Source organism: Opisthocomus hoazin, chromosome 4, assembly GCF_030867145.1.
Source record: "Opisthocomus hoazin isolate bOpiHoa1 chromosome 4, bOpiHoa1.hap1, whole genome shotgun sequence".
Lineage (NCBI taxonomy): Eukaryota > Metazoa > Chordata > Aves > Opisthocomiformes > Opisthocomidae > Opisthocomus > Opisthocomus hoazin.
In genome coordinates, this window is record NC_134417.1 from 38362199 (window position 1) to 38389526 (window position 27328).

The following is a 27328-nucleotide window of genomic DNA, read 5'->3' on the forward strand; positions in this document are numbered from 1 at the left end:
TATATATCTGTTGCATAAAATTCATCTCCCAAAGAAAAAAAAAAAAAAATAGGGTAAAGATTGTAAAAAGGTCCAAACCTAAGAATAACTCCTCTGTCCTGTTATTACTTTACTTATTATGAACTTTTCATGTAGAGCCTTTGGTCTTCATAAAGAGGAGGATGTGGATAGCTTGGCAAGAACTACCCTCAGAGGAGCAGCATCATTATGCAGGGCAACCTTTCCGTTAGGTTGCATCTTGTCAACTTTCTTTGCCTGAGCACTGTGCCACAGTTTGGGAATACCTCACATAATCACATGCTCTTATTTTCATCAATTTACCTGCAGGTCTGCAGGATTCATAGCAGTGCAGAGCATCACATGGATTAAATCAGCATGAGTCATGTATAAATTGAAATAAAAGGGGCATGAATAAACCAGGAGTGCTGATAATGAAAGTCTCGTCCTAAAGTTTTATCACTCAGCGTGACATGAAATCTAAAACAGGCATCAGGTTATCATGTGTGTTTGTAGTTTAGATCGCAATAGGATACGTCATAAGTCAATTTAAGGTTTCTGTCTCCTAGTCCTGGGATTGTTATGAAGAATTAGGATGTTACATCTGTAAAATTACACTCACTAACAGCTGATTCCTTGAGTTTATAATGTGTATTAAATAAAGCTTTTCATGCTTCATTTTCCCACAGCATGGTAATATATTAATGGAGTCAGAAGAGGTTTGTGTGTGGTACTTGATGATGTTACATTTCCTTAATGTCGTGGTTCAGATTTCAGTACCAATGGAGTTCTTCGCATTGTAAAAGGGAGTCTGATAAACATGACAGATATAGACAGATTCAAATTGATTTCCTCAATTTAGTACATTGACTTGCACCTTATGTATATATTAGTGGGTTTTTTTAGAAATTATATATTTCAAGAAGACTTGAAAAAGTAGTGTTAAGATTTCAATTATTTTGTAATTAAATTAAGCCATTTTGATATATTTTTATTTAAACTATTTCATATCAGTTGTAACATAAAGGATGAGTAAAAAAAGTCTTCAACAGAATCTTTGAAAACAGATGAACAGCATAATTATGGGTATATGATCCATGCTAATTGGTGATTTCTTAATGCTTTTAAAAAAAAAAAAAAAAAAACCAAAACTCCAAAATAAGACATTCCTGGAGTACCTGAGGCTTGAGTGGGGCTATGCCATCTAGTCGTAGCAGAGGTGCTATGTAAGCTGGGGTTGAGTTATGCCAGACCACCCAGATGTGCCCACCTGAAGCAGAGATTGGCCCCCAAACTCTCCCATCCAGGATAAGGCCAGCACACGTGGGCTGTGTCTACACTAGCAAAGAGTGCGAACCCATAACGGCTTATCTCTAGATCAGAACAGTAGGTGTTGAGGACCTGGCACTCCACACGTTTCCAGGTTTTTTCACTTGGATTAACTCTAGTACGTGGGTTGAATGCCTGTTTGAGGCCAGAGTGTACTGCAGAGTATATATGCAGGTGTTGGGGGTGTGTATGTATACGTGGCTGGACAAACACGCATACATATATGTATGTGCGTGTGTACATGTGTATATGCTTTATGTATACGTATGGCTGTGTATATGTATGTATATATATACCCTTGGGCAGACTTACCCATGGATGCCTCATTCCCTGCAGCCCTTGCAGGTTTATAGGCTTGTGATTATCCCACATGCAAGGTCAGAGCAGCAGCGATATTAGTAGCTCGCTCTAGAATAAGGACTTACAGTAAAGTGTAGAAGTTGACTGTTTACCTGCGACAGGACATCAGTGTAATGGCCCCATTATATGCAAATATTTAGCTGTCTAAAGTACCTGTCGTTTTTCTGAGGAGAAAAGACAAAGCCTTTGCTTCGTTTGGGCACAAACTGAGGCACAGGAAGTTCCGTCTGAACATGAGGGAGAACTTCTTCCCTCTGAGGGTGACGGAGCACTGGAACAGGCTGCCCAGGGAGGTTGTGGAGTCTCCTTCTCTGGAGATATTCAAGACCCGCCTGGACAAGGTACTGTGCAGCCTGCTGTAGGTGACCCTGCTTCAGCAGGGGGTTGGACTAGATGACCCACAGAGGTCCCTTCCAACCCTGACCCTTCCGTGATTCTGTGAAAGGCAGCAAATGCTGCTTATTTAGAAGGAAACTGGGTGCCACAGTACTGCTGCAACAGCTGCATTTTGTGAACAAGGCAGGAGTTCATTAATTTGGGAAAGTCCCACCTAACTACAACACTAATGACTTGGTACCTTTTCCCTCATGGGTAAAAAGCTGTCCTGACAGTTAAGGGTGGGTGTTGGGAGGATGGGGCCAGGCTCTTTTCAGTGGTGCCCAGTGACAGGACAAGGGGCAATGGGCACAAACTGAAGCTGAGGAAGTTCCAGCTGAACATGAGGAAGAACTTCTTCCCTCTGAGGGTGACGGAGCACTGGCACAGGCTGCCCAGGGAGGCTGTGGAGTCTCCTTCTCTGGAGATATTGAAGACCCGCCTGGACGGGGTCCTGTGCGGCCTGCTGTAGGTGACCCTGCTTCGGCAGGAGGGTTGGACTAGATGACCCACAGAGGTCCCTTCCAACCCCGACCATGCTGTGATTCTGTGATATAAACTGCCTGCAGAGCAAGCAAGTGGATCACTGCGAATACCTGGAGGGCCTTTTCTCCCCAGAAACAGGATCGGACAAAGGATACGCCGGGATCCCATTGACTGGTGGTTTGGGAGGCCTGGAAAGACTTTTGTTTCTACACGTTCATAGATGTAGGTATCATTCTTCTTTTTTTTCCTCCCATAGTCCCCACAGAGAACTGCAGTTATTTTAGCTCTATCAGCAATCTCACTGTCATTGCAGAGATAAGCATTGGGCAAAATTTAATAGACTGCATCTTATAGCGTGTAGTCTAATACTCTGGGATAAATTATAAAAGAAGTGAAGTATTGACTTTCCACAACTACTTGATGTCAGCTATTATGGGCGTTTTTGCTGTGGAATGCGTTAAATCATTCTGTTAGAGTATTTTGTTACTGTTGTAGTAGATAAGAGGATTCTGAAAATAATAATCTATTTCCCTGGAAACCATAGTCTTTCTGGGAGCTTCTCCCTTTAAGTACCATCCTAATCACCTTGTGAAAAGGAGCAGGGAGGTGGAATTCAGCAACAGGGAGGTGCTGAGGCAGACTGAAGTACTTCTTCATAGGTACGTTGGATCACGAGGATTTCTGTAATACTCCTCTCCTGTATTATAATAATTCGGAATCATGTGCAGAAAAGGGATTTGCACACCATGAAGCAGGGTACATCTCCTTCCTCTTCATCGTTTTTGTAGCCATCCTTTCTTCTGCGTACCTCGACAGCTAGCCATCAATACCTCCTGCCATTGAGCAGAGAGCTGGCTGATCTGATGTTTTGCTGCCCTAAGTTGGGTGTCGTATAGATATTTCAGATAAAAATGAGACTGACTTGGTAGCAGTCTTCACCTTGACATTTAAAAAACATTTCATCAAACTTCTCACGAATTGCCTTGATACCTTGCTTCATAGCATATAGTCAACAGAGTGAAATATCAGGTAAAGACAGCAATCATTTGGTTATAAAGGATGATGCTTCCATCCAAGCTGAAGGGGACCTCTGGAGATCAGGGAGTCCAAACACATTCTAGGGAGCAAACTGGAGAGCTTTGTGCACATTACAGGCAGGTAAAACAGTCACAAGTGTGGATCACTTCCATGTTACTGTAGAGTTATGTCACACGTCTGATTTGCTTTCAGTCTATATTCTGCAGGTGTTAGAAGGAAATTGCCTTCCTTTTCTATAGAGTTGTTGTTTGTATCAATTTTCGTTGCAGTACTTGAAGTCCTCGGTTTTGTTTTCCTGCTATCTTGCAACAGTGTAAGGCATCTGGTAATGAGAATATTCACCCTGAGTGTAAATGCTAGAAAGTCCTTGGTGTCAGGTGGATTTTTCCAGAAGCCCTCCAGTGAGACTGGTGGGCTTTGATTCTGCTACATGTGGACCAGGACCTAAACACCACAGTATAGTTCCCCCTACAGGATTAATCCCATTGGCTTGGAAGGAATTTACATCATTAAAGCTATGATCTTGCTCACTCAAGGGAATCCTGAAGATACTTTAGATAAACATCCCTGGACAGACAATTTATCCCTGCAACTTTAGTTATTTCATTAAATAAGCTTCTGTGCTATTGCAATGCATGGAGTGATCTTTGTTAGTTGGAAACTATGTGTCTATGTATTTAAATAAAAAAAGCACCTAAGAACGTTATGTGTTTCCTAGAGTACTCCTGTCTAACATCCTTCAGTACCTGTGAGTGACAAATACTTCTGTATTCCTAGAAAAACTGCTTTATATTCATACAAATGAACAAAATATTGTGACTGTGGTGCATTTCTGTTAGTAGCTGCCAAAGGTTAAATTTATATTTATAAATGCCTACAATTCTGCTTGCCTTTTAAAGCCATTATGGTTCATTATGTGAAAGGCATTCTTTATGAAAGCGTATAATCAAAATCACTTTAAAAATGTCTTTGTTAAGAAATTACTTGCTTGCAGAAGCTATTTTACACAGCTGAAAATTTCAGGGACTGCATTTGATATAAAGTAAAAAACTAAAATCAGGCTTTACACTGTCGGAAATATTCCCAGTAAGCTTTGATTTACTTATTTTTTGCACCAGTATCTTTAACTTTTAACGTTTTGCTACAAGAAATATGACAGCTTGAGTAGATATGATAGACAATATTAAGGAATCATTGCCATATGTATCACTGTATTTTTGGGAGTGATAGAGAAACTAATCCTGCTCATCTTTCTCACACATTCAGATCCACAAATCTAATTACCTGAGTGAAATAATCGAGATGTGGACCTTTTTATATACTTGTATTCTGTTATACATGCATTTTTAGTTCTTTGTGATGCTCAGTAGTTGTTGAAGGATGATTGTATAGGCATGGTACTGATGCACATCATCTACTTGTTCAGTTTAGAGCTTTTCTTTTGGGAAGCTGCATGATTACTTACAGGCTGGCCCAGCTGCTGAATCGATTCTGTGCCTCAGTTTCCTCCCCCTACAAGTGGAGGTGTTATAATCCAATCCCAGAGTGATTGTGAGAGGTGCTGAGGAGATAGTCATCTACTGTGGTGAGCATGGTGAATAGGAGTATTTAGAATGACTGTACATTGGAGCTCCGAATGTAGCGAGATGCTGAGGAATGGATATCTTTTTGATGAGAGATGTGGAAAGTGGTTTTTTGATAGGATTTAGCCCTGAATATCAAATTGTTGTAGTTTAATCTCCATTGCTGCTTTTTCATATCCGATGCAATTTGCAGATCCATTTTCACAGGTAAGTTGATTTTCAGTGCTTAACACATTGCTTTCTACCACTGATTTTGAAATACATCAAGTGTTTTTCTAGTTATTTTCCTACATATGACTGATTTTCAAAGCTGCTGAGAAGATGGGAAAATCAAAGGGAATTCAAGGACCTGAAGTAATTTAAGGAAACTCTAATTTAGACATATTATTGCTAGAGAAGAAAATTACATACAAGCTGGAGAAAGTCTAGAGAAAAGCCAAGAGAATAGTTGAGCGTTGGGAAGCTTGACTACGAGGGAAGGTTGAAGTCATGGTGTTTGCTCAGCGTAGAGAAGAGTAGACTGAAGGCAGGAATGATATCAGTCTTCCAATTTATTTAAATAAATAGTATTTTTAAAAGTTATTTTAAGGAGAATGGTGATAATTTTTTCCATCTTTGTCCCTGGATGCAGGACACAGCACAGCTGATCTTCAAAAGAAAGTCTAGAGTTGTTTGCCACTGTCCCGTGCTGTTCCGTGATGCTTAAGGTGTGAAGGGCTGTTAACTTAGTGTCCTCTTCCCTCCAGTTGTACCAGCTTAAGTCAGCTGTGTACCGTCTTCGCAGTGATTTTCATCAGTAGCTAGCCTGTGCCTGCTTCCTGTGGGAGAAGTTTCTTCCATCTTACGTGCGCTGAAGATTTCTGTTGAGCAGTTCACTGAAGCGTGGCTTCAGCCTCAGTGGAAACAATTTGCTTCTGAATCGTTGGAGTGGCCTCAGAGCCCAGGACTTGCTGATGAAGGTCACTCTAACTTGTCTTTGCGGCTGCTGTTTCTCCAGCATGCCTTGGGGACTACGCTAACGGGTCAAGTGGCCACAGCATTGCGCTGTTATTCTGTTTTGTCTCCATTCTGGAAGGGCTGTTTTCTGCATTTCCTTACACTTGCAGGGTCTGTGATATTTTTTCTTACCTGTCTTAAACCTCTTTCTGTATTGAAAACGTCCTTTGTCCAGATCCTGAGTTCTCTCTCCTTGTTAATCTTGCTCTCGCTGTGGTACGTTTCTCTGGCTTGGTGTTTGTCTGAGTCAGGGCCGTGGAAAGGTGTCAGAAGGTGACTCCAGATGAGCAGCGACCCCAGAAGAACACGGCATCTCTCACAATAAAGCAGTGCTTGCATGCCAGTTTTTTTTCCAGCATCGGCAGATAGGCTGCTTTTCCAAACACCTTTTTGCCTGGAAACTGTGACTGTTAGAGAGCTCTGAAATGTGTTGTTTTTACAGAAGCATGCTGAGTAGAACAGGGCTGCTGTCTGCTCGGCAAAGAAGGGACTTGCCTGAGGAGCCGGGTCCCTACCTGTGCTCTGCACGCTGCTGACCTGAGCAGCACCGCATCTGTTCCCATGTTCAGCAGCTCTGAGCTGTGTCCACAAAGCGCGAATTCTGGAGTCTCGTCCCCAGGCCCTGTCTATGGAAGAGGATGAAGCCCTGTTTGCCTGCAGCATCCCATGCAAAATCTGGGTGGCAAAGCTGGTGCACGGACACTGCCACTGCCCGTGGCCCTTCCTGACCTTAGCTTCCGTTCAGAGCTTTTTACCTTTCATCTACCTTCCTAAAGTCCTGTGTGGTTTGTGTTGTTGCCCCTGCCTTGGGTGTCTGCGTGAACGCGGTTGGTTTTTCCTAGCTTTTGAAATAACTTCTAAATAATGTTTTCAAGAACTGAAAGGCCATGACCAGGGATGAGCATGAAGAAATGATGCACGTGATCTCCGGAGAACAGGCAGGCTTATCCTCAGCAGCACTTTGTGTGAAAAGTAGAAATATGCTATTTTAGCTGAGCAGTGTTGGACTAATTTAATGTCGTGAGGTGCTGTTTGACCTTCAGTAATGCAAAAATGCTGAATAATTCTAAAAGGCGAGGAAAAGGAAAACTGGTAGCTTTCTTCAGAAATATCTGACTAGTACATAATATTAGCCATATTATGCTGGTTTAATTAGTCCTTTATAGAGCTGGGCTTGGGGAATTTGTGATTGTTACAAGATTATGCCTTCACAAATTCTTCCAGTAAATCTGAAATAAATCTCTTGTGGATTGATAAATTTCTGAAAAAAATATTTTAAAAAGGAAAGACAGACCTGGGGGGCTTCAAAGATTTCTTGAGTTGTTAGATTAGTTGAACCAAGTGTAGATGCTCTATCTAATTTTTCACACTGTTGGGAGATAATTTCCACATTTTTTGGAAACAACCTTATTTATCATTAGATCTAGAGAGGAGTGAATTCACCTGGAAGCATTATATCAGTGTCACTGTCTTCCTCTGGATGAGAAGAGGGGTCTGGAACATCCCAAAGGTGAAGAGTACTTCATCAGCAAGTGTTGCTATGTCAGGCACATCATTGGTATTTAGCATGCAATATATTAATGATCAATGAAGAAACAGTAAATTCCTCCACAGATTAATATCAATCTGGAAAATGTTTTGCAAAGTACTAGACAAAGTCATCTTCCTGTTCTGCATTGCTATGTGTGGCATGCCATGAGACTATCTTAACAGGTGGTGAAATATTCTGTTGGCAAGAAATCAAGCCTCCCTGGAAGCTTCTGCTTTTCTTTCCCCAGGGCTCCACTATCAGTCCTGTACTGAAGATTGCCCTGAGTCTGCAGAGAGAAATCCCGTACTTGCTGCATGTGAGGGAGCCTCAGGGTGGGCAGCATCCGCAGCTCAGTACATGCTGGACCAAATCTAGGCATCTCTTTCCAGCCTCCGCTGACACCTTTCCCAAGAGTAAGAGTATCTGTGGAAATGTCAACACTCGGACTGGAGGAGGCAGTCAAGATTAGGCGTCTGTATTGCTACTTCGAGCAGATGGATCAATTTAGAAGCCAAACTGATAAAACACCAAAACACTAGTAGCCGGTCTTGTAGATGTAATGGTGAAGTGGAAGGAAAGTAAATTCACCTGCTAACTCTTTGAGGTTTTGCAAGGAGAAATGTGTGAGCTCTATAAATTACCCATGTCAGGAGTGGCTGAACTCTTGTCTCTGTTATCATCTCTGCACGGCTACTGATGTAACTGTAATTTTGGGTCTAAGCATATTGATTATAATCTCACAGGCAACCATTAGTAATATATATTATATCAAATCAAAGTATCTCTTTTAAACCAGCTTTTTTCTCCCCAGCAATTCTGTTTGTTTGTTTTGAAAGGTTTTATCTGGTTCTTCCCCACCTTGAAGAAATTACTTTCATTTGTAAATTAGCTTTTGTCTGCCTTTTGTGATGCAAAGTAACCTAGAGATACCTATATTGTTACCAAATGAGACTTACCAAATTCATATCCTTCTGCTGATGGGATATTATATTTTACCACTAACATTCTTTATCTACTTAGTGCGTAAATCCATTTCTCCTATTATAAATTGGTTCAGTTTGAGTTTCATGAAGACTAATAGGAAATGCTATCACTGCATCTCAGAACTAGACATAGAAAATCAGGTATCGCATTGTGAATATAAGGGGCAATAGCCTGAAAAGCATCACTACTTGAAGTGAAAGCCTGCTTTCTGTAAGTTCTTTGATCCACTGAAAGCATATCATCAGAGCTAAATAAAGTAAACAAGAGTCTGCTGTATATATCCTGTGGAACCAGACAGTAGGAGAATGCATGTGCATTTTCATTTCCAGGTCTGTTATATTGAATGTGATCTTTATTTTGGCCTTGTGACCGAAAAGATTTTGCTTGATTATTTTTTTTGTTTGTCTCCCAGGAGACAGGGAGGTCATTACATACTTGCTGTGATAAATCCAGAGAGAAAGTTTGTAAAGGACAAAATTGTCTTTCTCCAGGTAGAATTTCAATCTTTAATTAAGAAAGAGAAACAATGGTAGCCATAGATAAATTACAATTTTATATTTGATATTTCTCTTCTTGGCCCTGGAAAAACTTGATTCATTGAGAGATAACAGATTGCCTGTCAGGTATCACTGTTGAGGACTTTGGTAGGATAAATTGTATTAGGTTCCTTGTGCAAAGATGAGCTTTAGTGGCCTTCTGTAGAGGAGACAGATTTGTTTATTGCATTGTGGCTTCTTCCAGCTTAAAAGATTTTTGTGCTAAATGCCTTTGTACTTCATTTTAATGTTCTGTTTACAAGATCTCAGAAGTTAGTTCTGAAGAAAGTGCTATATAGGCAATCTACTAAATATTTTATAATTATTCAAATCTAATTAAAATTTAATTAATTATGTGAATGGTAATTATGTTACAGTTAGTTCTATGCAACTTTTATGCATTGAAAATATAGTGAAAGAAGTTTTTCAAATGGCTGCTTTAGCCTTTTTTTCCTAGTTCGTAAGGACTGGGAATAGCAAGAAAACAGACAGCAAAAGAACTGGCTGGTCACTGGGTGAATGTAAACATCAGAAGAGAAATTATTATTGATCATGGCTTTTTGGTAGGATCTTCAAGCAAATCGAGGTGATGGTCCCCTTGTCTTTGCTGCTGTACATGGGTAAAGAGTAAGATGGTCTCTACTTTGAAAATCTCGCAGCCAAAATAGGGCTGAAAGTGAATAGAAGATGGGGTAAATGAATTTGTCATATGAACAAAATGAAATGTTATCAGGGCAGAAAATACCATATTTCTTCCATTGTTGTTATTTTTTGAAGGGAGCAGTATTAAGGGCTGTGCTCAACCAAAAGTGTAGAGGACAAACCAAAAGGGAGTAGGAAATTGGAGGCACTGGTAAGAAAGAGGGAAATAAAAAGCGGTGAGAGTGTAAGCAAGCCTGGATACTCAGCCAGTTTCTACAAGTTTGAGATGCTCTGGTCACTACTACAGCAATATCCAGGTACTTTTCAGCTAGATGAGTAAGTTAAGCATAAGCAACTGATGGGATTTTTGATTGATTCAGTGGAGTAACTTTTTGGTTTGTTTGGGATACAGTAAAGGACACAGAAGTTCAGCCAAGGATATTATTGCTAATTGTGCAGGCAGTTAAATTTAGCTCTTGTTCAACAAAAGTAGTGATCAATCTTTTCAAGAAATGTGAGAGCAACAATAGCCAGAGAAGGGCAAACAGATTGTCCTTCCAGTTCTTTAAGATGCCTTTTGTTTCACTCCTCCTCTTCTGTATAGCTCTGATGCAGATAATCAGAACACAGCAAATTCCTGTACTGTGAATCTTCTTTTCACAGGAGGATAGCCCAGAGGTTAAGATGCTAGTCTAGAATAATCAGATTTGGTACCCTGCTTGTGATTAACTGCCTCTGAACCTGGCGTAGAAGTGACTTGCCTTTGCTGTACCTTGTTTCTCCAATGGTAAAATGAGCAAGGAGGGAACAATTATTGCATAAAGAGATTTTGTGAGGTAAAAGAATCTCAAAAGTTTGAGGATTGTAGACATTGCTGTGATAGTAATAGCTCAATTCAGCTGCCCACGCATAGGCTGCTTGAGTTGTATCCTGCCTCCCCTCAAGCTGCTATTCCAGAACACACTTCCACAGGTCCTGTGTCATGTTTGCCACCTGCACAGAGATGTTTGAGATCCTGTGCCATCTGAGATGCCTATAGGAAGGCAAATGAATCAAATCCACGGTTTCTCAAAGTTGGTTCTTTACTTTTAGCTTGGTTCCTATTCTCTCCTTAAGGTTTTTGTCCCTCTTAATTCTTTCTGTGATATCTCACTTTTTTTTCCTCAACATCTAAGCTTGGTCTATGTTGTTTCTTTCCATTTTGTTTTCCTCTTTAAGCTACATCCCATGAAAATCACTTGTCATGCACCATTCCAACATCTCTACCTGGATGCCATCCTCTCTTATACAAGCTAGTTACACAGAACAGACTGGAGAAAGCTTGTCTAACAGCTTGCCTCTCCTTAGTTTATTTTTTAAAGTACATGGAAGTTTTTTTAAGCTGTGCCAGGCTTTCACATCCACTGGGGATAAGCACCTTTCAGAACACATACAGAGAGTATCTGAAGAGCTGCCTTACTGTGTCGGAGAACCCCACAGCATTAAAAACCCTGTGAAGGTCCTAAGAGACAAGCAGAAGTCCCTAGCAGTACATTGTCATAGCTGTTAGTATCCCTTCCCTTCTCACCAGCAAAATGAGGCCTTGCAACCTTCAAAGCTCATCCTTCAGTCTCCTGAAATTCCCACTGTGCAGCGAAGTTTTACTGCTGGACCTCGTAGGACCACACTTACGCAGAACGATAGCCGTAGATTGCATTAAATTTTGCGAGAGTGAGTACTTCCAGTAGACCTAATTTGTTGAATGTTGCAAAGAACAGGCTGGGTAACGGTCTGTGCGTTGTGGTGCACTGCAGTGTGCAAGTCGGCGCTCTCTGTAGAGTACTTTCTGGTTTTAACCAAATGACCGAGGACTAATGTAGAAGTCTGTGGCTTCATTCTGAGCAGAATCGTAATCTTGTTTATTTTGTGAATCTCTCTAGAGCATTTTTGCATTATCTGGGGAATGATGTACAATTAGATTCTGCAATTCACAGAAAGTTCATTACAGTCATCTCTCATAGCACAATGTTCACATTTGTCATTTAGGCTGCGTAGAAAGGCCACATTTCCCTCTTTCAATTTTGATTAAGAGAACATACCTTATCATAGTGTTTTATGCTTATCTGGATATTATTCAGTACTCATTTGTTAGCAAACTGTTCCCATGCATCATGATATTTTACAATACTCAAAGCACCAGCAAGCAAAAGCTGACAAAAAACTAACAAAAGAAAAGCAGCCGTGAGAAAAGTGAACCTGCATGCTTCTTGAAACAGCAAATACCTTATCAGAGCTTCACAAGCAGCAGGACAGTCCATCAATAAGAAAAATCCTTCAGGGCTGTAAAATATAGAGAGACCACATCAGGCATTCATTGAAGTGCAGTTTGTTAGGGGTTGGGAGAGAGTTCTATAGGAGTGTCACTGCATGCTTGTCATGTATCTTCCCTGGGCATCTTCTTTTGGGGAGGTTGGAGAGAGGTTGGTATAGCATGTGGACAATTAGTCTGACCTGTAGAGCCGTGTTTATGTTTTTCCATACTGGAGAGTGTCTGGTACCTAGCAGCTGCCCTCTTCCCTTGCTTGGGCCGTATTTCATGTATTAGACAACTCATATCCCGAACTGCATTTTTGCTTTGTGACGCTGTACAGCAGATATTGCCTCTGTCATATACTAGGGTAGCACTTGCGGAGTTGCAGTGCTCCGCTAAATGGTACATTCCTAAATGGCAGTTTACTGTGATGGCCTTTCTCCTAGTGTATGATCCGCTGTGTCAAACTACAGCAATGAAATGCAACTGTCAATGGTGGTATTGTGGCCACTGTCACGCAATGTATCTTATATCTCTGTTATTGTACTGCTGTTTGTTCCCCAGCCTCCCATTTAGGTCTTCTCTTACACTGAAGTTTGGCTGTAATTTGCTGAATAAATCATTAGTAGTGCAAGTGTGCACAGAAAAAAGGAGTGATAGCTACAGGTCACCTGTCGTTGGTCTGGAAACCTGAGCTAAGTTTAATCATTTTTTGAGTTCGGTAACAAAAACAATGCAGACTGTAGATGCCGCGGAAGATGAGGAAGAAGAGAGACTGGTCAGAGAAGAGTGAGAGCATAGGTGTTTCTTGCAAGCCTTCTGCTTCTTTCTCTGTCTGATTGAGCTCTTGTAAATTTATTGGCCAGCTCCACGGCAATTCTTTCTTTAAAAATAACAATTGTTGTGTGTTCTGGGTTGGAGGATCATTGTTTGCTCATTAATGATTTAAAGTGTGTTTTCTTAAATTATCATCTCTGTTTTATGCACCAGTGGGTTGTCTTGAGACTGGACAAGGATAGAGCATCACCATTCTTGACTCGGCTGCCGTGAGCACCGCACAAACCGATTGCTTATCAGTGAAGAGCTTTACTGTAGTGTCTTTCTGCATTTTCTATAGCCCTCAGTAAAATGCTCGGTGTTCAGTTTTAAACACGTTTTCAGGCTTTTGAGAGTCTGCCAATGACAAAGGGATTTTTTTTGCACAACCCTCCAGCAGATATTAATGAGAACAGAGGCTTGGGCAAACATTTGTCACTGTCAGCTGTTGTTACTGCGGGAACGCAATGGTGGAAGAGCAGCAGCAGCAGTACGAAGGCAAGCCTCAGTTCTTGGAAAGTGTACGGCTGTGTAGCGTGGATAGTAGGAAATTCCGTCAGCCTCTTGGAAAAGAGAAGTGATTGAGCCTGTTGCACTGGAGCTATGTTGGGATCAAAATATTTATAGCAGGATTGAAACTGAGCAATACACTGTGCAGTTTCAGACGTGTACCGTAACTTTGTGATGAAAGAGTAATTTATGCTTATTGGGTATGCTCTGGTTGCTGATCTACTTACTTTACAAAATCCTGATAATGTTTAATATGGTATGGTTTCTGGCTAGGACAAAAAATTGAGTTTGTTTGGAAAGCCAAGGCTTTAATCCTAAAAAGAAAGTGTTAAATACTAGGGTTTTTCTCCCTAAGGTGTTCAGCTGCCTAACATATTAGCATGAAAGCCAACAAGTGATGATCTTTTGCTCTGTTTAGTCAGAAACCTACTCCAGTGCTCTCAAATGGAATTTCGTCGAGCAAAAAACCCCAAACAAAACCCACCTGGTTTACCCCATGATTCACTTTCCCTGCCTATGATAATAAGAATTGTTTTCCACATGTACCCTGAGACTTTAAGTCATATTCTATGTAAATTACTTTCTGCAGCAATTAATACAATACTAAAAAGTTCTTGGAATTTATATTTTTAAAAATATCTATTGCTTATATACAATTATGTCCTTGCTCAAAGAAAACTCCCAAAAAACAGAGAAAACACAGAACAGCACTGGAGAAAAATGTAACAAGTTTTTAAAGAATCTTTTATTTATTATTTTTCTAATTACAATATTCCATCTAATTTTTATGAAATACCTTGTGCATCTTCTAATCCTACCATGTGACAATATTGAAAAATACCTCTCTGCCCATCTTCTTTTTCTGACCATATTTTGAGATTTCAGTGCTGGACTGAAATGGAAGCAGGATAAGACTGTAGACTTTGACTTCATGATAAAAGAAAAGTTTTTTTTAGTTTTTAAATGCCACCAAGGTAGATCTTGAGCAGTTAGATATGAATGTTACCTCTCTGGAGAGGAGTCTGTTTATTAGCTGGACTAAACATTTAGTTCCATGAGCTTTACACTGGCATATTTGTAATGTGGTTCACCTTCTCTTCCTGCCCCTCTCTACCGGGGAGCAACCGAGTAGCATCCATTCTGCCTCTGGTCACTTCAGCGATCCATGTGCTGACGGTGAGGAGGCAGGAATCTCATGTGGCTTCACTGAGTCTTGAGTATTTGTTCTGGTTCTTCTGTTTAGCACCCTGCTGTCACGCTTGAGTGAGAATGAGTGGATAGGTTTTGCAATTAGTTCTGTTTCAGGCTTCATACTTTGATATGCCATCTTCCAAGCTAGCTTTCATTTCTGGAACAAATAGGTTTTCTTAAACTTTGTTTCTACGCTTCTCAAATACCAGCTGGGTCTTATGGATCATGCTTAACTTTTGTAATTTGAGACTTTTTTATGGTGTTGTAGTGTTGGATGCTTCGTATAGCATCCCATTGCGTGATAAATGTTGTCTTTTTAAACTTGGAGATCCCTGTGTGGGATTTTTGACAGGGAGAGGGTTGGTTTGGGGCTGATGCTTGGTGGGGTGGAGTTTTTTGTCTGCTTGAAATTACTGTCAGGCTGTGGTAGGCTTGGGGTCAGCATGTGTTTGCCGTATGAGTTGTCATGTACTATTTTGTAGTTGGGCAAGTTGAAATACGGTCTTGTTTCCTTCAAACTGATCCCATTATGTTTCTTTTTTTTCACCTCAGATAAGCATTCTTGTGCATCATAAGAAGCTTCTTTCAAACCTTCTATTTTGTATTGATCAAATAATTTTTTCAGTTTTGTGAGCATTTGCTGAAATCCATATGATGTTTTGCACGTGGTTAACTCTTGATTTCTCCTGAATGATCTGCTTTCATTTTAAACAATTTCTACCCAGAAGTACCATCTTGAAATGCCTTTGGAAAGCTGCACATATTAGTCATGCAACCCTAGTATTTCTTTTACAGGCTGTAGATGAGTATGGTGTTAGAAACTGTGTGTTACAACACTGCCATCCTTGCCACCAGATGAGTTTCCAATATAATTGAGTTCATCTGTAACTTTTTCTATTACATTAGTTTCCTTTCTTTGGCATGTTGCAGATACTTAACAACATTTACATCATAGTCATTGTAAAATTGATCATTTTAATTCAAGATCAGCAAATTACTTCTCCTCACAGAGCTGAAATGTATTGTTTGGTAAATGAAGGCACGTGGAAGACTGAAGGGGAACTGTTTAGTCTTATTTCTTCCAAAAGGTTTACTGAAGATGCAATATCCCCAAATGGAAATATTCTTGCATTTTATATCTAGACCTGTACTCTTGATGACATTTATGAATTATATCAGACATGCTTGATGTCTTTACTCAAATTTTATGTGTTTGTGTAGAATCTGTCATTTATTTATCTCGGTACCACATTGCCAGACAATTCCTCTCTACATGTATTCACTTGACACCATCTAAGTTTACCATCAGATCAAATTTAGCTTTTACTTCATTCTCAATGCTAATTTGACTTAATTATTTAGCTCATATATTCCTAGCAACGTGCTGGGTCAACACTGATATTCATTTTAGATCCTTAAAGTATTCAGTACGTTAAGTAAATTGTACAATATCACATTTGGAGACCACAGTTAAGAAAAAAATAAAGCAGCTGTTTCAAATTCTGTGTCTGTTTTGGTTTTTGTTTTGTTTTGTCTTTTTATGGCATTTTAAGAGAAAACATACTGGTAGCTGTTTTGGTCTAATTATATGAAGTGGGGTAGGTTTGGTTTCTCTGCTCTTTCTTCTTCTAATGCCTGAATCCAAATCCACAATATAGTTTACCTATCACATGGACCTAAAATAAAATATTAGCTGCTTATCCGTTCAGATCTCCTTTCTTTGGCATGTTGTAGGGTACTCCAAGGCTTTTGTAAAACATTGTCCATCTGTCTTTCTCCTGTCCTCAGGGGCCACCAATAAACCGAGCTATTCCTGTTAATAAATCTAATCCTTCTCTAGAAAGGTGGTTGAACTGAGGCTTAAGGGGGAGGTTAGGAACTTGCTGCTCGTGAGCACAGCCTTCATTTTAGCTTTAAGGGCCATCAGAAGCTTTCCAGTAACCTGGGTGGTTTAAGTCTATTTGCTCTCGACCGGTATCTAAACCTAATGCTGGTAGGCTGTCTACTGGCCTTTTCCTAACCTTACCCCTAAATCAGGCTGTGACTCTGATCTTGACCCAGGTACTACGTAACAAGATGAACAATGTGTCTAAAATATATTTCAGCCTGTCCATAAGAGAGTTTGGAGTTAAAGGAACCCATGTGTAGTGTAGACCAGCCTTCATCTGTCTTTAACCCGACCCCAAAGCCACCCTAAGGTGGTGACCAAACTGAGCAAAAATAAACTGCAAGCTATAGACTTCTGTTGGCAAGAGACTTCTGCTTTGAGACAGAAGTGCACAAGGAAGTGCTGAAAGGTAGATCAGTTTCTAAGACTTACCTTCAGTCTGGTCACCTCTCTGTTTAGACTACCAGTGGTAGAGTTGTGGTTATAGTTAGGTTGGTTATAAAAGGCTGAGCTACACGTTCAGTGGTCTGTGGGGCTATTTGGATGGTATCTAAAGAGACCTGTGAGGAATAATTTATTCTAGCCACAGTCTGCTCAGCTGTGTTTATATAGAATTGTAGTGATGGGATTAGGATTGCATTTAGGAAAAGAGTAAGTGAACCTCAGTTATCTGTGTGTGTGGCATGGGCTGCATGACTTCCATGAGGGCAAGTGTCTTTAGCTGATGCCAAGCCTGTGGCTTGGAACTTCTAGTTCCAACTGTGTGACGTATCTGTAGTTCTGGTATTGGTTAGGATTGAGAAAATTGAGAAACTATGTTGGTTAGGATTAGGAAAATTGAGAAACTATGTTATTAGCGATTATTTAATGTAACCCTGGATTAAGATTAGGGTTGGAGTTTGCAGAGGCAAAGTTCTAACACTGCATTTTAGTCTCAGTTCAGCTTAAATACCTGTAGAGAAATTGAAAGTTGGAGATAGGATATAAAAATCCCGAGCCATGGGAGGCAGGTTCTGTGAGAGGTAGGTTGCTCCCTTCTGAGACTTGTGCTAGTGGGCCTGAGTGCACATATGGAGGCATGGATGTGTGCCATTGATATTTTGGGAAAGAGAAAAGAGTTTATGGTGACAACCTTACTTGTCATTGTTTGTTACCTATGTTATGAGTCGCTCAGACTACAGTTAACGTGCCTGCTACTTGTTCCTGTGAACATGATTTGAACGTATCGCTGTGGCCAGGAGGCTTACCTGGCAGCCACCTCTTCGAAAAGGGTAATGGATTTTCAGAGAGCCGCCTGGTGTGGATCAAAGTCATGCTGCAGCCGGGGGCAGACTGTTTGGCTCGTTGGTGACAAGGAGCAGTGTGAAGACCTGTGATGATTCGAAATGTTAAATTAAATGATTCCTCTGTAAAACCATCTGTGATACTTTTTAGTCTTTTATGAAGAGGTTGGTGATGAGAGTGTATGAGGTCTTTGGGACTAGTCAGCAGGCTTAAAAGCAGCTCAAAATGCCCAAATGAGCAAGGGAAATGAAAAGCTGAAGCATAGCTCTCGGCAGAATAATGCTGGTCTCTGTCCTTTTTTCCTCTCTGATGTCGTTCTTTCTGTCTTTCTGCTGTAAATACATCAAAACTGCCTTGAAGTTCCACATGCCAGGTCCACAGGTAGTGGTATATCCCCTTCATGATCATCTCGACCCCCAGTTTCCACTGTGGCAATGCTCGCCGCCCCTCTGTGCAGCCTGGTTTTATGGTGTGGGGCTGGCTGGGGTTGGGAGAGGCAGGCAGTCGGAGAGACAGCGTGGCAGGACTAGAGCTGTACACAGTCTTTGTTTTTGAGAAGAATAGGTGGTGATGTTTATATGTTTATTCACAGTATCAGTTAATTGCTACTGTTATTATTTTGTGGGGTTTTTTTCATTTGTTTTGGTTTTTTTCCTGTGAAAATGGAACATTTGGTCAATTTGTCATGGGAGATCAATCTGAACATCACTGTGTGAGATGGTTCATCCAGCATACAAATACTCCATAAGGATTAGGGCGTTGCTTGACAAGAGGAGTGAAGCCCATTAGCAGCTACGTAGGAGTCTTCAATATTAAAATGAATGGATAGTGCCGGGATTTAATAATAGAATGCACTTATTGTAGTTAAATACAGTGTAAAGTGCAGCTGTGTCAAATTACTTTTGAGATTACTGTCACATGAATAGCCCTTGCTGCTGACATATGGCAGTGTATTTGTTATCTGGTGGATGACAACCCACTTTTGAATTAATGAGGGGAGCAAATATTAACACCAACAGAAGTTTTAAATAAGTATCAGCTGTAACAACTTCCCATGCAGCCTTGCAGTTCTTTATTCTCTATGACTTAATGTAGAAAATCATACACATAAGGGTAATGTTAATACCATTCGATGTAATGAGCCATAAACAGAAGAAAAACCTAGTGAAAATTGATTATCTTTTTCCTTTCTCTGTGTGAATGGAAGGACAACTTGCCGTGCCAGCAAACTTCTCTCATTTTTCCGTGCTTTGAAACCCTGGGATTCTTTGCTAAAAGAAAAGGTACTTCATTAAAAAAAAAACCAAACATACCCCCCAGGGACTCCATGCTTTCAAGTATATTTCCACACACACATACACACACCATACTCCTGCTTTTATCCTTTTTTTATTTTGACAAAATGGTTTCCTTTGTGAACTTCAGAAACAGTAGCGCATGCAACACCCCCAAAAATAAAATGCCATTGAAGCCTAACTGCAAGAACAGAAGTGTTGAAAGTAGCAGCGTTTTTGTTTTGTGACATAAATATTAAATTATTCCTTTTCTTTTTATTTTCAATATAGGTACTTCAAAAACTGGGAAAAGCAGATGAAACAAAAGATGAACAGTTTGAAGAATACGTTCAAAATTTCAAACGGCAAGAGGTCAGTTACTTTCTCAGTTTCTTTAATTTTGTCTTATTTGAACTTGCTGATTTTGAAGAAAGTGTTACAGGGTAAAAGTAAAAAGATTTTATTGGAGAGGGGGATGTTGGATTTTGTTCTGCTATTTTCAAACAGAACAGTTGTGTTTTTGCATGCAGAGGGCTAAGAAATGCTCTCATAATAAAAGGACATATTGTAATCATATAGAACACTGTCATGCTAGAACCGCTTGGGATCAGCAGAGAGACAGCACATTTTCAACAGCGTAATGGAGAACAGAACCCGACCCCGACTAAACGCAGATTTGTTGTTGACTTCTTACAGAGAAGAGATGTATTTGCTTGGTTTCATTTTGTGGATTGCTTCCATGGGTAGCATATAATAATACCAGTTTTATACAAAGTGAGTAGATGAGTAGCTTCAGACTGCTGTGCGTTGTTACGCTCCCTGTTGGGGCGTGGGGCTGTGGTGGCAGCGCTGATGAAGCGTTACTGGGGCGCAGGGCTCAATTCCTCTTAGTGTTGTAAACACAAGACGTGGAAACGAAGGTGCCCTGAAGAGTTTGTAATCTACTCCCAATACAATCCTAAATTCTAACCTCAATTACTCCTCGCTTTGTTGGACAGACATTTTGGCTGTGAGGTGATCAATGGTGATTAATTGTATAGTAGCTTTCTAGTACAAATTAATGCCTACCATGAGCTGCATTAACTCCCCCCAGAAATAGTCTTGTTATGTAAGTGTGCACTGAGGTATCCGTCATCTGTGTGAGCTGTCGTTCAGAGCTTATATAGAAAGGCACTGGAGGGTGAGAGAACTACTGCTACGCATTTTACACAATGTAAAAATTGGCTCACATCAGTGTTTGCAATTTCTGCCCTGAATCAGTCCTGTCTACCACATGAGCTTCTGTCTTTCCCTGTAAGCACAAACCCTGCATCCTGGCTGCTGGGATGCTTGTTAACTCTTTTGCACCTTACGGTCACTTAGCCTTTAGTTTCCTCTCTCAGTGTAGAAGGGAGGGGGGTTTCAGGAGCCACTGGGCTGTGCAGATCTTCGCCCTTCCCCAAAGATGATAATGATGGGAAGTAAAAGAACCTGTTTCTCTGAGGAGGGTGGTTCCTCCTGCAAATTTCTGGAGATCAGGAAGATGGTGGATTTTAATAGGCCTGAAGAAGCACTCAGAAGCTTTGAAACTCTGCAGAGATGTTGTATTTTCCCATTTCTTCCCCTTCGTCTTTTCCAAGTACGCTGGGATATCAATGGAGCATTTCTTTCTTCTTGATTGTCCTTACGTGGCTGATTATCCTTGCTGTCAATGTCCCAGCTGTTTGCACAGGGAGTAACTGTGCTACTAGAAATAAGGTGCATCTGTAAGGTTCTTACAGGGTGCAGAAGGAGCAGCTGGAGCATCCCCATGAAGAAACAGTTTTGTGGGATTTTTTTTTTAGCTAATAATTCTGAGTGAAAACCAAAGAGATGAAAGAGGAAAAAAAAAGTCTTTGTAAGCAAAATTGTGTCAACTGTTTGTTTTTTCTGTGCTTTACCAAGATCTTTCAGTAATGGTGATTTTCAGCTGAAAGCCTTGCTAAGGGCTAAGGAGGATCTTAGCATTTCTTCCTTTTTGTGTCCTGCTACTTTGATGTACAGAGAGGCAGTAAGAAGCAGTCAAGGACTCTGCAGGAGCTGCATGAATCTAAATCCGGATGCGAATGTGACTTGGGGCCAGGGGAGGAACTGGATAGGGAGGAGCGAGTGCAGAGGGGACTACTACAGCTCTCTGGAGTAGCATATGCGGATTAGGCTAGGTCCACTGGCACACCAAACGAGAGACCATTTGTACATTCATTAAACTAATCACACGTGCATACTGTGCTCTGCTGGGCTTGCTCTCAAAGAGTTCTGTTGTGCTGCAAACAAATGCTGCAAAAACACTGTTTCTGCCATGTTTGCCAATAAGACGCATATAAATTGCTTAAATTTTCTTAGTTTTATTCATACTTTGATCCACAACTAACTAGCAATGCACAGATATGAAGCGTTACAATGTGCATCTGAATTATTATGATTATTATGATTAATACCTTGCAGAACTGCCGTCTTCTATGAACCCAGTCAGCCATCTCTTCTTGGTTTACGTTCAGTCCTGATTTTAAGGTTAGCTCTGTGACTCTAGAGCATTTAGAAAAAGAAAAATGAAGTTCTAGGTATTAAAGAATAAAGAGGCAGCATGGGTGATTGGTCCTAGCGCCGAGGTCCAGCCAGCAGTTGCTGTGGCCCTTTCAGGTGGCTTGCAAGCAGAACCGCCCCTGATAGAGGCTGTCCCATCTTTTGCAGTTGCCTCCAGGATTATCTGTCTCCGTGGTGGTTGCTGAGCTAACTGGGCCTTTCCATGGCAGAGGCAGTTTGCCAGAAAGTCCAAACTTTACTTTGTTTCTTGCAATCTCGCTTAGCAGTGATTTGGCTGTTCCCTGGCCGTCTCGCCTACCTACATTTGGTTTTGAGGAAGACTGTCACTCAGTTCTGTGTCTCTTTGTAAGTTGTTCATAGCAGCTGGTGCCACGTGGGCTTGGGGGATCCTGATAAGCTGAAAGCTGTGAAAATGGTCTGTTCTTCTTGTTTCCCTACCTTATTGAGCCTGTAACACTTGGCTGGTGAACTGATCTTATGTACAGAATGATATTTTTAATAATACTCTCCAAATATAATAAATGAGGTCTCCTAGTTCAGCTCAAGGAAAGGACAGAGAAAGGAAAGAGAAAGAGTACAGTGCTCATTACCTTGAAACGGATAACTGAATATCTGAAATCTTGCTGTTCCTTACCTGAGTAGCAGATTGGATGGTGGATGTGCACCAAACTCAGCAAAAGGCTATCTACAAGGATATGTCCAGCAGATCTATCTGTAGGAAAAGCTCATTTAGACGCCCTAGTGATCATTCCCATCTCTTTCTGAATACATCTGGGTAAGAGCCCCTTCTGGACTTAACAGCCCAGAGCTGAATTACCCAGATGAATCACCATGGAGAAACTGAGTCATCCCATGTCTGGAGACAGCAGAGCACAGTAGCTTTGCAGAGCCTCTGGACTTTCCCTATCAGATAAACTGCTGCAGCTGAAACCAACAGTAAAAACATTTAGATTTTTAACAGTGAGTACAACTGTTATTCACCTTCCATTTAAGCTGTAAACTGAAAATTGCCACTCTAAATCAAAACTTGTGGAACAAACAAAACATAGATTTTCAGTGTATTGCAAGAAATTTCTTGAGGCTTAAACATTTCTCTCTGCACAGCTAATTGCTGATGTGCTCAGCTTCCCAATCGTCCCTGAAGTTCAGGGAGGGGGGAAAAAGAAAAGACGATTCCTGCATATTTCTCTCGACTGTGAAAATGTCATCAAGTCCGTTGAGATTTTACCTGAAATTTCATCTCTATTCTGTTGTTTAAGCAACCACATCTTACGCTTTCTTTTTTGACAGGCAGTAAAGTAGCAATTCCCTTATCCCCGAGTATATTTTAATGACTCACAGTGCTTGCTTTATTTTTATAAGACATCAGTGTTCTATTTCATGTCTGTGCATATTTACTTCTCATTATTTTTCCATATGTAGTTGTAAGACTTCTTTGATTTTACAGACTGCGGTTTAAATATATTTTAGTGTTTAAAACCATTAACATTATATATTGTTTATGTACACACAGAGATATAGCAGTTGCTACTACAAAAGCAGCTGCCCATGACATGTTGTCAGAACAAAGCAAAATGTCAAGTGCTGTTGTTGCTAGTTTATAGAATTAGATGCAAATGAAGAGCCTTTTCCTGCTGTTCCTAAGTGAGCAGAACCTGCTTCTCTGGACTGCTTTACTTACTGTGTGCCTCGCAGTAAGAGCTGCTCCTTGGGTGTAATGGTTAGGGGTCCTGAAAAGGTTTATCCTGGCCAGATCTTCATTTCACGCAAGCATGTTTAGCTGCCTGACAGCTGTGACACACATTGTCTTAAAGTTGTTCTGTGAGACAATTAACATTTATTGAAGCGCACTTTTTGCATAAGATATGCTACTAATTTCTTAAACTTCAATTGTGAGTGAAGATACGCAAGATGAGATTCAGCACCTACACGTAGGCACCAGATGTGCCTCACGGTGTCCCACCTGGCCCCCAGCTGTTGCTCCAGACAGAGGCACATGGCTTTGGTCACAGTCCCCTATCATACCAGCTGGCTCTGTGGTCCTCTCCAGCACCCCAAGGCACCTCCAGCAGCAACAGACGTGTTTTTTGGCAGCTGAACCCTGCCCCTGGAAAGTGATCCAGTTCCAGATTGCAACACCTGAATGTAGGTGTCTGTGTGTGAGTTGGGTCTGCCCAGATGCTTGTGCTGAACTGGGCAGTGTGGTCTGGAGGGCCAAGGCAGAAACCCCTCAGTTCTCTGGGGGCATCTGTGGACCTTAATAGTTCTGAACAGCCTGATCTGGGACTCCTAACCCTGCACGTGAGCCTAGGAGTCCCTCCCTAAGCCAGGTCACAGGTTGATCCTCATGCCTAGGGGACCTGTGCTTCAGCTGCATCTTCTGCTGGTCCCATCTGGACCTCCCAGACAGACCCTGGACCTGGTTCAAACCCTCGGCTAGGTTGGGGGGTGTCAGCGAAGCCTCTTACCAGCCCTTGGCTCTGCCCACCTGGCCCAGACCCTGCAGGATGACACCCATCAGTGAGGGCATGGCCCGTGCTGGGATTACTTGTGGCTCCTGGCACAGCCCCACCAACTGAGTTGAGAGCTGCTGCGAGGGTTGCGAGTCAGTTATCGAAGTGTTGGCATCTTTCACCACTTGTGAGGCCCTACTATGTCCTTCCTGGCTTCCAAATGCTGTTCAACAAAGCTAGCAGGTCCTTAGGACCAGTTATGTTTGCCATTTGTGGATGTATCGCAAATGGCACTGGAGAGCTATGCTCAGTGAATGGTTTTGACTATAGGGTTTTCTTATTTGCCCTCCTGACTCTACGGTTTGCACTGAAGAGACCTACATTGGCTCTAAGAAAAGGAGAGGCAGCTGACTCATGCAGACAGTGATGGGTGTCTTAGTCTGGAGTTGAATGAAGGACAGGTTGAAGAAGGGGAGCTTCAATATATATCATCACACGAAATTCGATCTGTGTTCTGCAACACCTTCTTTCCTCTGGGCGTTGTTAGGTATCCCATATATCTATTTGACCATCTTTAAACCTACCTTATGTCCTCCCCTTAGACCCCCTAATTTTACTGATCTTCTGCATGGGCTTGAGATATGGAGAAGAATCCAGGCAATAAACAAAAGGTGCAAACTTTAAAATTACTCTGAATGGGAGACACTATTTCTCCTTAGCTGATACTCAGATTTCCTAGGTTGTCTGTGGAATCGCAAACTAAAATGCAGGGCATTCTTGATACTTGATAAGCTGCAGCATACTGTTGGTTCAATACAGCTCTGTCCATAGGAGACTCCTTTGCTAAACAAAGGTGATGCCAAATACTGTCCCTGATAGACACTCTGAAGTAAACTGGACGCAGGAATACACAATCTAGACTGTTTGGAATTACTGACCCTAGGGGTAGTTAACATACCCCAGCTCTGAGATTTAACACTTGAACTGAACGTGGTGCAGTTCACAACAAACAGTTCTGGACAATTTTCTACCAGACCGGTTAATGCATAGCTGTTATATGTTACTTAGGAATATAGTTATGGATATGCAGCTATAGGCGTAAACAGAGGCCAAGTATATGTTCACTGGTTCTTACCTTTAGAGTTCATACTTTCTGGATTAGTTCAAATTGTCTGAGGAACCTGTTTGATTTGGTGCAGTTTACTTCAACTCGTCATGTTACTTAATAATTAGAACAATGAAATTCTTACTCTTGAGCCTTCTTAGTGGCTGGACCACAAATTTGGTGGTGTGCTGGTAGGTAATGGGATGCCAGAACCCTCTGTGTTTCCAAAGAAGGTTGCAAACCCAACTTTTATCAAGTGATGCACTAGACAAATAATTCAAAACCAAAGTCTTGTAGAAAGAGAAAAGAAGAAATGTATTTATTTAAGAAAAAGATTCCAAAATTTGGGAAACAGTTCTAGGAACTGTAAGGAGAGTGAGAAATGGTAAAATAGGGTACTCTGGTATACAGATATATTTCATATTGAACTATGGATTTGTCCCAATAGCCTCTTACTTTGTTAAGCTTCACTTAATGCAGTAGTGCTTTGCATTCATACTTCTGAGTTCCCTAAAAGACCTACCAGTAAATACTACCTAAAGTGTTTACGAACAGACAGACAGTGCTGCTTTGCATTGTGGCTAATAACTGCATGTTACAATGAAGGATGTCTTCCAGGTGATACAGAAAATGCTGTCTTTTGAGCTATTTCCCTGATGTCTTAGTGATGGAATGACAGAATTCTGGTATTAGAGCTGCATTAGTAATTATCTGGTTTGCATTTCTATAGGGCAGGTTATTAATTAACCTGTGCTGCAGGTTCAACATTGGCAGTGCTCTTGACTCTCGCTAAAGTGGCGTGATTTATTAGGTTTTGGTATCAAGCGCATGCTGTGCTGACCTTTGCCGTAAAGATGTATTGTGTTTACATCCTGTATGTGACATGATAGAAAAATCAAAGTCTTCTGTTCTGCCTGGAAAGCTGTGAATAAATGATGCCTGGCAAATAGGTCATTCAATGCCAGCTTTCATGGAGGCAAGGTGGCCTTTAATTTCTGAGTGGAAGCAACAATTTTTCTAGTGGTAAGACACAAACCATGTTTTTTATGGTTTTAGTAATTAAGTTTTTGTGGGTCTCGTCAGTCTGACAGTCAACAGTGCTGTGGATCTCTTTGTTGACTGTCAGACTGACGAGATGACAAGATCCTGAAACACCAAGCCTGCTTATCTGCCTGGGTGCACGTCTTTACCGGCTGCATAATACTGACCATGTAATAAGACCAGAGAGTAGAAAAGGGGATCTGACAGCGACGCTGACTGTGTGCTACAGTTTTCAGAGTAACTAGTTATTGTTTAGGATGTGGCTGTGGAGACCTGTGTCGATTTTCTAGTGAGGTATGTTGGTTTGGATTGTTGGAATGCCTCCCTTGCCCTTAGGTGCAGTTTGACAGGATTGTCTGACAGATTTTTGGTAATTTGTATGCTGACTTTGACCAGGTGAGCTAAGAGCACTGATTTCTGGTGCTGGAGTCCAATGAGAACATGCCTGTTCTTATCAAACAACCTTCTGAGAAGTTTCCTGTTAAGTACGCTATTGAGATTTCTCTCTGGAGTTTTCTTGCATATTATGAAACTCTGACTCATTTTGCTGCCTCACATAGAACAAATAAAAGAAATTATGAAAGGATAGAGAAGCATCAGTGCTCACTTGAGAAATCTCATTTCAGAGGAGCACATCATCTGCAAAATGACACCTACTTTTTGTTCTCCTTTAAGAAGCTGCATCTCAATTAACAAAACTGATGGACTTAATGAAGATACTTGAAGCAGTGGTTTCAGAGCCACCAGAGGCTTTGATCCGATAGACCAGAAAGGAAAAAAAGTGTATCAGTAATTATTGAGAAGGAGGAATATTAAATATGAGGAAATCTTAAAACTAGTACTTTTTAAAACCCCTTCATCATGGTTTGCAAGGTGTGCAGAGCCAGAAATGCAGTATTTTCATCCTGTGAGTATTAATTAGCCTATTCGGTGATAAAAGTGTATCTACCATCACTAACAGTGAGTTAACTATAGCGAAATGTGTAGACCAGAGGCACATGTGGGAGAATTCACAGGGCTGAGGACTTCTGATGCAAAATGTTATCTCTGGTATTTT

The 27328-nt window shown here is 41.0% G+C and overlaps 1 protein-coding gene across 3 annotated transcripts in view; it reads left to right on the top strand.

Moving 5' to 3' along the window:
- AMPH (amphiphysin) overlaps positions 1-27328 on the top strand; it is a 125231-nt gene that overhangs the window by 40622 nt on the left and 57281 nt on the right. For all 3 annotated transcript variants that reach the window (XM_075418609.1, XM_075418607.1, XM_075418608.1), the window contains exon 2: positions 19402-19482. In XM_075418609.1, coding sequence (XP_075274724.1) covers positions 19402-19482 — 81 coding nt within the window. The remainder of the gene's footprint in view (positions 1-19401; positions 19483-27328) is intronic.